The 11,275-nt window shown below is 38.2% G+C and overlaps 2 protein-coding genes across 4 annotated transcripts in view; both read right to left on the bottom strand.

Moving 5' to 3' along the window:
* The window catches only part of mamdc4 (MAM domain containing 4), a 23,762-nt gene extending 19,426 nt beyond the window's left edge, over nucleotides 1-4,336 (bottom strand). Inside the window, exons 1-3 of the mRNA XM_008291774.1 lie at nucleotides 3,954-4,336; nucleotides 2,758-2,847; nucleotides 1,143-1,304 (exon numbers count right to left, since the gene is read on the bottom strand). Of these exons, the coding sequence (XP_008289996.1) occupies nucleotides 1,143-1,304; nucleotides 2,758-2,847; nucleotides 3,954-4,014 (313 nt within the window). The 5' untranslated portion in view covers nucleotides 4,015-4,336. The remainder of the gene's footprint in view (nucleotides 1-1,142; nucleotides 1,305-2,757; nucleotides 2,848-3,953) is intronic.
* A 1,271-nt stretch (nucleotides 4,337-5,607) lies between these two features.
* phpt1 (phosphohistidine phosphatase 1) lies at nucleotides 5,608-11,257 on the bottom strand. Of its 3 annotated transcripts, none has more exons than XM_008291765.1 (4): nucleotides 11,094-11,257; nucleotides 10,838-11,048; nucleotides 7,062-7,189; nucleotides 5,608-6,428 (listed from the first exon to the last, which is right to left on the bottom strand). In XM_008291765.1, the coding sequence occupies exons 2-4, from the start codon at nucleotides 11,001-11,003 to the stop codon at nucleotides 6,336-6,338; spliced, it is 387 nt and encodes a 128-aa protein (XP_008289987.1). In that variant the 5' UTR covers nucleotides 11,004-11,048; nucleotides 11,094-11,257; the 3' UTR covers nucleotides 5,608-6,335. The 3 variants fall into 3 exon arrangements, with proteins under 3 accessions (XP_008289987.1, XP_008289986.1, XP_008289985.1); XM_008291764.1 differs by having other exon boundaries at nucleotides 10,838-11,074; nucleotides 11,120-11,257; XM_008291763.1 differs by having other exon boundaries at nucleotides 10,838-11,257.
* Between the last annotated feature and the right edge of the window lie 18 nt (nucleotides 11,258-11,275).

Here is an 11,275-nt window from a genome sequence, read left to right as displayed (position 1 = left end):
ATCCTGATCATTTGAATCAGGTGTGTTGGAAGAGGGACACATCTAAAACATGCAGGATTATGGCCCTCGAGGACCAGGATCGGACACCCCTGACACAGAGAGTACCTTTTATTACGAAATATTTAATCACAAAAATAATAAAAAATAATATTTTCATTGAATAGTTAGAGCTGTTGGGCCACAAAAACAAAAATATTACTGATTGACAGTGTGAACCAAGTAAAACAGAGTTCTGGAGTTTCATGATGGTTCTCAGTTATAACTAAGAATATGGAAATATATTTTTAATATGGGCATTTTAAAATTTAGTTTTAGACCCACGTTCGAAATTATTTGACATATCAATCTAAAATTTCACAGATACCTTTTAAATATCCATAGATTAGGATAATGTGTATGATGTAACTCGTAGGAGGAGATAGATTTTGAAAATGGCCCAAAAATGAGCGAAAATGGCCCCAATGCTTGCTGTTTTTTCAAAATGGCGGACGTCCCATTGGGTTTACGGAAAAGCACTGACAGACTTTTTTGTGCATCCCAACCTGCTCCATATGCCTCCAAATTTCATAGCTGTCAGCCAAACGTGCTTCTGACGGGACTCCGTTGAAACTTTCAAGGGGTTCTGTGGAGCCATTTTGCCATTGACACGCCTAATTCCTTTAAAATATAATTTTTTTCACCAGTCCTGACGTGTGTGCAAATTTGGGTGAGTTTAGGCCCTCAAAATTGTGTTGGAAAAAGAAAGTATGATAGTCACATCGTTTCCAGTCGGGTCCTTGCACTGTTAGTGTTCGGACCCTTATAACAATACATGCAAAGAAACACTGCAGAGCAATTAAGTGCATTTGGTAGAAAAAAAGCCAATAAAAGCAATTCTAACTCCAATATAAACTCTATTTCTCAAGATCTTCATTTCACTTAAGCTTTTAGACTTGCTTATTAAATAAACATGCACTAGATTGTTGACCGTTAGACAAAACAATAACACTACAATGCATTTTTCACCTGTACTTGGCGACAGCAGTCCTATAGTTTTAACCCCTGGCACGATGTGAGACTTTGTTCCTATTGTACTGATGCAACACAAACACAAAGAGCTTGTGATTGTAAACACCCTGAGATCAGATTGGCTGTAGCCGTACCTGTAGCTGTGCCGGTGGTGTAATCGGAGGATGGACCACTTTCAGGCAGCGAGCTTCCCCTCTGGCGTCTCTCCCAGAGATACTGTGAGCTGAGCGAGTCGTCGGTCCATCCACAGCGTCCTGCATCCTCAAAGTCACATTCAAACTCTTTTCCTCTGTAGCCTGAAAGGAAGCAACGGTCTGGATGACTAACAAAAACTACATGTAGATCCAAACAGGGAACGAATAGGTAATCATCTTCTGCTCTAATGGTGCAAAAGTAGGATACAGCAACAGCAGCATCCTCGAAGCATCTTCAGAACACTGCAAGCAAAATTTGTTAACATGTCACGGTAGAGGAACGTCGTTTGAAGAACGTTCTGTCATCTGAGGTCGCAATAACATCTTGAAAATGCATTTTCATTGAGATGCATTCTTCTTTTCTTATCATGGTGGAAATGGTTATTCAAAGAACGTTCTATAATGTGTTCCCTCAACAACTTCCCCGAAACGGCCTCAGAACACTGCAGGTAGAACGTTCCACCTTCGCTAATTTGACTCCTTGATAACATCTAGAAAACATTTTTCAAGTGTTGGTTTGAGAACGTTTTTCCTTTGTTATGGAATATCGTGTGAATGTTTTATAGAAGAACGTTCTATCAACGTCCCCAAAACTGCCTCAGATCGCTGCAGGTAGAATGTTCCACCTTCGCTAATATGTCACAGCCCTGGAACATGTTATAGAGAACGTTCTGTCATCTGAGGCCTTGAAAACATCTGGGTAACATTTTTCAAGTGTTGATTTGAAAACGTTTTTCCTTTGTTTTGGAACATCATGAGAATGTTTTATAGAAGTACGTTCTATAATGTGTTCCCGCGGCACAAAGGCTAATGTTCCAATTTCAATATACCAGATCACAGGAACGCTATAAGACGTTCAGTATAAAAAAAACGTTCTCTCATAACATCTGGAAAACATTTGTTGACTGTTGGTTTAAGTAAATTCTTTAAAGAATGTTTTATAGAAGGACGTTCTATAACATGTTCCCTCAACAACACCCCCAAAACATCTTCAGAACATTGCAGCCAGAATGTTGCACTTTTGGAATTATATAACATTACAGAAACGTTTTATTAAAAATGATGACAATAATAATAATAATAATAATAATAATAATAATCTAAAGCCTCGAGAACATCTGGAAAACATTTTTCGAATGCTGGTTTGTTCCTCCTTCATTCTCATAGAACATGATCTGAATGTTGATATTAAAACATTATAATAACTTTATGGGTACATTACCTGAAATTAAAAAGTTCTTAAGATGTTCTTGATTAAAACTTTATCTTTGAAGAATTACTAGAACTAGTAGGTCACCAACGTTGTGGGAACGTTCCCTGGCAGCTAGGTGGTCTGTGTCAACGTAACATCGAGCAGAACGTCGCAATATAACAAGATGATCAAGTTCAGTCCTTTTACCTCTCAGTTGTTTGAAAGTTGTGCCTCATCATTTTGAACTCACATCTCAACCTTCTGCAGAACCTCATGCAGAGAACTTACTGAGGACTCAGTTTGGAGCTGATCTTCACATCAGATTCCACATTTAAATTCCACTTCTTTTTTTTTTAAACTCACCACAGTCCAACTCGTCGCTGCAGTCGTGAGTACAGTCGCACACAAAGTCACATTTGGTCTCAGGAGACACACATGCTTGAGTCCAGGACGCTGGGAAACGAGACAAAACATCAAGATTCAGTTAATTACAGGTTCAGACCAACGTTTAATGATCTTAAATTCTATGACAAGTAAGCAAAAACTCCAGATTTGACACGTTAGCGGATGCTGTTTGGCAAACCGCTGTCAACAATGAACCATCAAACTAAACTCATTCCATTGAAGACCTTAACGTGGAACATAACAAGTAACTTCAACCATCAGAAAACAACAGCAGTGATGCAAGAAGTTCATATTTTTTCCATTGAAAGAACGTTTGCAAAACTGCACAGGTAACTGTACGTTTTCCATCTTTGCTTCTGGCTGCATGAGATCCCACAGATGACTCGACCCCAAACTCTCTTATCAGGCCTCATTAACGTCGGAGATTTACGACCCAACTAATGCGAACGGGCACAAAGGCCAAAGGGAAGTAATCAGGTTAACGCGAGCAACATGGCACCGGTCCAACCAAAGGTCTCTGATTAAAGACTCTGCTTTAATGGGCCAGCAGCTGGAAATTAGACGTGACACCTCAGCCTGAGTGCACAGGATGACGGGACTTTTTACAATGTTTTTAATGTCTTGTTATGGCACAGTCACTTTACATTTCATTACACATACTGTAGGAGCATGTGGCAAATAAAAAAACCTTCTGAGCAGTCTCCACCAAAGCTGAAACTACATCTTTAGTCAATATAGTCGTGAAAATGTGGTTTGAAAGCTGTCGATACAATTCTAAACTGGGGAAATACTGAAACTTAACACATGAATGCATCTCGAAACGAATTTATTGTTGGTTTAAACGTAGACAAAAGCGCATTCTTTGTATTTAGCTTTAGTTGTAGAGCAGAAACTATCGTCAGGTTACTTAAAACCCCAAATTTTAGATACAGACAGAGGACAGGATCTCAGAGGTAAGAAGTTTTTGAACAAGTAGAAAGTTTGGGAAACCTTAACACACTTTTTTCCAACAATCCAACTGTTGTGGCTCCTTTACAAGTCTGACCCCATTTTTTTTCCCATATATGGATTACAATAAACCAAACACTGGTTTCAATGAGACCAGCAGCGTTATTTCTACATAAAAGTGTAATTAAATACCTGTGTTTTCTTACCAAACTGTAGAGTCAGCAGCAGGAGGAGGGCTGAGCTCCCCACGTGGAACATCTTCTTCATTCCTCGTCCACCGGATCAGTGCGAAGCTCTGAACACAACCTGGAGACACTTTTCTATCTGACTCTGATCTCTCAGAGGAAGAGATAACAGCTGGACTTTAAGATCACCCAGCATGCAACTGCAACCAACAATCATAAAGCAATTTCCTTCAAATGGCAATTTTCCAGTGTAGACATCCGTACATTGTGCAATTAGTTATGAAGGCACCAGTATGCAACATTTTACAGCTGTGTTAAACTTACAGTGCAATATATTTGATGTTAACTAATTACAGTGACAGTGTTTTTGCAGGTAGTAGTTTAGCAAATACTATGACATGTCCAAAAGTTAGAATAGTATGAAAAAGTTCCTTTATTTTGGTGATTTAAATAAAAAAGGTAAACTTTCATATATTAAACACACCTGAAGTGAAAAATTTTTAGGCTTTTTTTTAGTATTCATTTTGATGATAATGATTTATAGCTCATAAAAATCTTGTTTTATCAGAGAGATATAACTAATAACATAAAATAATAAAGGTAATAAGGGTCATTCTTCACCTGTCACTGTCACAAGAGATATTTTCATAACTAATTAAAGGTACAGCCCAGTTAACTTCACTCCCTTGCAACAAAAATAAATATAAAACTACGCAAGATAGACGAGAACCATAGTTATCAAGTTCATCCTCATTTTTTGTTAAATCAGGTTTTAAAAAAACCCTCCAGTCAAAAATCAAATATATCATGGACAAAAATCCATTCAATCAACTGAAAAACAACAAACAAATAAATCAGAAACTGAAAAAATAATTCTATTTCCTGGGTAAATGTATGTAAGACAAATGTTTCGCCTAGCTTAGCATTAAGACTAGAGCTACATAGAAACTGCTAGCCTTGTTCCAAATGTGACAAATTAATTGATATGTTTAATCAATAGATGTCTTAACTCACAGTCGTGTGTATTTCACACATATACTGAAAATTAAATGTTAAAATTAGATAAATAAGGAACAGATTCTCCTTCAGATACTATTTCTTGAGTAACTGCTTCTTGGCAAAGTTACAGAAAATGTAAAAAAACAGCCTTTTCTTTTTCTTTTGGACATACTGGCAGCTAGCTTGCTACCAACAACTTTTAATATGTAAAAACACTTTTTGCATAGTTGGACAGAATAATTTTCACTGTTGATGTAGCTAGGCTGTCACCTCCTGCTTCTGGTGTTTATGCTAAGCTAGGCTAAAATTACTTTTCCTCACCTTTCTCTACAGCTCATTATAGCACTTTTTTAAATGTTAGTTTAATGTCTTTCAGGTTTTTGTTGTTGTTGTTTTCTGTAATGGCAGGCAGCAAGTTTTAGCAAAAACATTTTACTTTTACATGACTCACAAGCACCAAACAGTGACTTCTAAGTCAAGTTAGCAACTAGCTGCTAAATTTAAGCAGCTAAAGACATTTTTCTCAGGTGTTGAGATAAAGAATCAAAACAAAACTTAAGTGGCAAAAATTGAACTTGTATTTGACTACTACTAACAACACAAGACTTAAAATGAATGCTACTGCTTCCCGACTGTGTTCGCATGCAACTGTGAGCAAACACATTAATCATATTTATAACTTTAGAAAGTTTTATGTCAGTGCTGTATCAACAATTAGGAAGTAGCTCAGCAAAACAAATCAATTTATGCGTACCTGCTACGTTCTTATCAGTATAATTTAAAATACTTCAGCACAGCGCACGTCTTCAAGATCACCAGGTTCGCTTGCCGTAATCTGCCGGCATTAAAACGAGGCCACAATAAACAGCAGTTTACAGTTGGGAGGCCGGCTGGAACACGGCTGCTGTAAAAAGTCAGATAAGCAGCGACATGTGGCGTTTTCACGTCTCTTACCGGCAATGGAAGGAACGTACACGGCTTAAAGGGCAGATTTGAGGAAACATTTATGAAACAGACGTCACAACGAAGCATGTAAGGGTCAGTGTTTAATATATCTTGGGGATGAGGTCAAATTGAAGAGACTATGTGACTCTAAAACAAGTCAGTGAGTGATGGTCCCTCTGCAAAACAGGTTTCAATGTTGAAAACTTGAATACCAAACTACACTGTAAGGGGCTTTTTAGATCTAAATAGAGTACAAATGTGGGGAAAAAGACCCTTATTTGACACTTATTAACTCAATTAGTTCAATAAAAAAACTATGAATGCTAATTAGTCCTGTCAGTGCATGTAGAGCTTAACTGTGTATCATTAATGTGGTTCTGATGATTGCATAAAAGTACGACAGCAGTCCAGGAGAAATAAAAAAATGTATCCAGGAAAGACTCAAAGTCTCAGTTCATGTCAGTATCCTTCATTGTCCCAGGTCACCTCGTAGTCTGGGTACCGAGCCTTGAGCTTCTCAGTCGACACGGCGTGGTTTGCTCTTCCAAATCCCTGTAAAGAAAAGAAAAACAGATTTATAGTCCAGACGTTTCTTCATTTTTTTTACTGTAACATAAAGTTCTGCACCTCTTTGGAAACAACACAAACATGGACGGGAACTCAAAATGGTCTAGTATGCAGCATAATAAAGCTAAAATGCCAGAAATTAAGAATTCCTTACATTAGTTATTTTACAATAATGCAAAAAAAAAGCAAAAAAGACCCCCAGAACTTGTACAACATTTTCCCAGTTGCCTACTCGTGTTGCCAAAATGGGAACAAAATGGCCATAATAAGGATGTACTGCTTTGTGTAAACACAGTCTGCAGTTGAGTCCAGTTCTGACAAAAAATCCCCAAAAATGGCTTCATGGTTGTGTGGTAGTTTGTTTTTTTGTGCTTGTCTTTACAGAATTTGTTGCAAATGCTATATTTATGGCCAATTCTTACAAAAAAAAAAAGTGATATTGATGAAAAATGAATGATTTGAACAATTTTCTAGTCTTTTTTTTCCGATTCAAGTCTTTGTTTTTACAGCTTCTGGTTCTGATAAATGCTGTAAAACCTTTGAAACCGTCTGACAGGTTTTGGTGTTCAGATGGTTAAAGCATAAAAAAACAATCATTTGAATGCAGGATGCTCTCACCATGGAGTATCCGTACACGTGGATCTTCTTGGCCTGTGCATCGTGTTTGATCCTCCCTCCTCCGATACACTCACAGTCCAGGTCCCCGCTTCTTTCCAGCTCCTCTGAAACCTTGTCGTAGATGTCAGCTGCAAGAAAGACGCATGAGTGATGCATAAACACGGAGCTTTACTAACAAAATCCATATCAAAATACGAATTAAAGCATCAATTAATATAGATTTCTGTAAAAGAGCAACTGTGAGTTGAACTGTAGCTGCACAAAAGCCCGTTTATTGATAATCTGAGCTGGTTGATGTGAATGTGGATGAAGCTGGTCGATCACATGTTGGATAAAACTGTGTAAAACTTGCGCATGACAATTAATATTCCTGCAGTTTTCGATGGAAGATCATTTTCCGCGTTAAAATTAAATCACAACACAAAAGAACACAAGCTGAGGAGATCTTTTACGTTCCAGGATTCTCCAGCAGAGAGCAGCGCCGTCCTGCCAACATTATATCGTACTGATACTAAAAGCAAAGATCTGTCATTTTAATGTCTTCATCACTGAGGACTGAGGGGGTTGGGAAGCATGCAGAGTCGTGGCTGTCATGGTCTCCTGGTGGGAGCAGTGCAATTAAGGAGAAGCAGATCCAATCATCCTGAAAACTACATGACTGAGGGAAAGGAAAGGTGGAGGTTGGATGGAAGTGAAAGAAATGGTGGAAAAAAAGAATCAGTAAATCTGCATCTATGAGCCTGGATGAGGAAAGAGCAGGACCTGGATCAGAAAATGTCTCTCAAAGCCCTGCACCACTTCTTTATGCAGCTGCCACAGCTTAACGCCATTGGCCCGGAAAAGAAATTACAAACAATCTTTCATCCCATCTGCAATAACTGCCCTTAATAAGAACACATAGACTGCCCTTTGGTGTGTTTGTGTTTTTTCTTTAAAATGTTGTTGAATGTGTTGTAGTGAGTGAGCCTGGGTGTGGTTCTTAGTTATGTTTTAATGCTTCAGTGAGCCGTTTTAAAGATGAATTTCTGTTTCTACTCAAGATGGACAATAAATTATCTATCTATCTATCTATCTATCTATCTATCTACCTATCTATCTACCTATCCAATCTGAGGAGGAGGAACACTGGAGAACATCCTGAGCTCCTGCCTGGAAGCTTTAGGACCAACTTTAGCTGAATAGCATCACTTTTCCTGTTTACTTTAAACAAGCCCTTGGATATATGTGACGTAATTGTGCAGAGGATTGTCGGTCCTGCACAATCTAACCAGCTCTAGAAGAACATCTGGCTATTTTTTACATACTGCATTTAACACACCACATATTGGAACCTACTAAATCATTTCCTGTCCTACTATATAGTATGAAAGTATGGATATTGAAAAAAGAGCAGAGTAGGAGTCGACCAATAGGTTTTTTTCTCGGCCAAAACTGATAATGGTTCAAGGAGATCAATAACTGATATTTGAAACAAATACATGTGTAGTACAAATGAAAATCTTGCTTCAAAATTTACAATAACGTTCAACATAAAACTGGGTCGAGACGCCTTTTGTTATTCATGGTTTTCATGTGTTTAACTAAAAGTGAACTTTTAAAAAGTGTTAATTGGTTGATACTAACAACTAAGTTAGCATTTAACCAATCAGATAGTGATGTGGGCGGGACTTTGTGCTCCAACACACAAAGATAGAAACTACAGATGGAGAGAGTTGGTTGCAACGCAGCGCATTTTTACAGAACGTTATTTTATTGTGAATTAAATCAAAGACTGATAATTGGAAAAATCCTGGATATCAGCTCTGATAATCGATCGATCTCGAGTCTTCAAAAAAAACAACACTACGGTTAACTCTAGGCTTCTGTACATCACTGATGATGCATTCAGGGGCATCTAAAGATGTATTTTATGTATCAGACAATGGAAGTCTGGACAAACACATGCCTCCTTGACTTAGGTGCAACACTTGAAGATTAATAGAAATACTAAATAAAGTCATTCTGCAGGTGAACTAGAGCACTCAGATGCTGCTGTAGTTTGAAGAAGTCAGACTGTTTAGTTCACGCTGGAGGCTGAAGACACACAGTCGAAGCAGAAGCCGACTTCCACAGCAGATAAACTCTGACACTCTTCTGCACAGACATTAAAGTCAGAGGTTAAATTAATCCAGAGCCAACTGGAGCAGAACTCCGCGTCCTCACATCCAAACCGTGTCCTGTCAGAGCTCCTTTGGTTTTACAGCATCACACAAATGTTGAAATCTGCTTTCAGACGACGTCTCAGGCTGGATGCAGGATGTCGTCTTCTTTATTTATGTGACATTACGAGACAGCCGGAGCATAAAACACAACCATTTAAACCGGTGACACAGCAGCACTAAGTCCATTAATTATTTCCATCCTCTGATGTGTCATTATGATCTAATGGAGCCTAATTAGCCTAAATACTTCTTAAATGAAAAAAGGTGACCTGATGTGCACAAATTCACAGTTCCTACAGTGAAAACATGAAGAAAACAGTCAAGCTCTAAATGAATCCAACAATTTTTTATTATGAGTTACAACTAAAGTTCAAATGCAGGGTACTCTGGAGAACCCCAATATTTCTAGTTGTGTACAAAGTGGATCATTAACGGGGAGTTTTAATATTGCTTAGAGATGTTAATTGCCCTTAACAATCTGATTGATTAAAAATATATTCACCTTTGGTAAAGGGATGGTGAAGCTTAAGACATCAGTCGACCAAATGCATTGAAGTTAAAGGAGATGATGTTAAAAAATAACGTAAGAACAACAGGTCAAGTCTATATATGTCATCAACACTGTTGTTTTTGATGTACAGTACTCAACAAATGTATTAGACCACCAACCAATGTCAGGTTTATGCCACAGCTGCCATAAATTAACAGCGTTGGTAATGAGCACAATCATTGTTTATGTTTCTGTGATGGTTAAAACAGCAGTATGTAGAAGATCTTTAACCTAAATGATATTTTTTAATGTTAAAATATGAAATGAAATGAAAAATACTTTATTTATCCTAGAAGGGAAATTCAATATGATTCTTATTATTAGCCATAAATTTCCAAATTTACTGTTTTACAAAAAAAAAAAGAAAAAACAGTAAAGCACATTATTATTTCTTGATTAACACGTCAAATTATAGAAAAATTAGTTCAGCGGCTGAACGTTAAGCTTGATTCATTTCTCAGAGAAGTCCAGTGAGTCGGCTCAGATCCAGATTCTGGTATAAAAAGGTGAATTCAGTTTGAAATTCCTCATTCTTGTTTAAAACAGTAAAACGTAGAGAGCTGAGTCCGAATCAAAGCACTCGGTGCTGAATAAATTAGACAGGTGGTCTAATAAGTTTGTTAAGCACTGCATACATACAGAAACCAACAAGCTGAGTCTTATTTTATTGTACACAGACAATTAAGGCTTTCTGGTTCATGGTGTAGTTATATATCTGTGCTGGACAATTAAAATATACTTTCTGGAAACAAACATGTGTAACTTTCATGAATTTGCTAAATTAGCCCAATATAGGACTTTTAGATAGCTTTCGTGCTGATTTTATTTTGAAAGGTCACCGGAAATGTTTGTAAATGACCAGCTGCTCTTTATAAAGTTTTTAAAAATTTGAGTTAGGTAAGAAAATCTAACATTTCGTGGGATGTAGCATTAGGTTGCATGAGTTTTGAACAATAAAGTATCAGTTTATATGGACCATGTTCAGTGGCTCTGTTCTGGTTCCGGTTCCGGTTCTGAGGACTGACCGTGGTACTCGGCCCAGCCGTATCCCCGGACTATGTCCACCTCTGCGTCGTCGTCCGTCTCCTTGCTGTGGACCCGGATGAGGACGTATTTGAAGACTCCGGACGGGTCGATGTCCGCCAGCGGGATGTTGGCCATGAGGGCTGCAGCCTTGGTCTGGGTGCACATCTCCAACCTGCAGGACAGCGACACGGCAACCGGCAACACGGCAACCAGCAACACGGCAACCAGCAACACAAGGACCAGCAACACGGCAACCAGCAACACAAGGACCAGCAACGCAACTTATCTCCTCAAGCTCCCTGACTTTCTATAAGCAGCTCAGTTTAATCAAACTAAACGGACAAACAGTGAGGTTGTGACAGAAAGCAGCTCCTCTGTTGTCACATCTGGTCCGCCATGATACAACTACGACATTTCCGCTGCCAGCCTTCAAAATA

Source organism: Stegastes partitus, unplaced genomic scaffold, assembly GCF_000690725.1.
Source record: "Stegastes partitus isolate 25-593 unplaced genomic scaffold, Stegastes_partitus-1.0.2 Scaffold761, whole genome shotgun sequence".
NCBI classification, from domain to species: Eukaryota; Metazoa; Chordata; class Actinopteri; family Pomacentridae; genus Stegastes; species Stegastes partitus.
The sequence above is the reverse complement of the archived record's forward strand: the minus strand, read 5'-3'. Positions and strand labels throughout refer to the sequence as shown.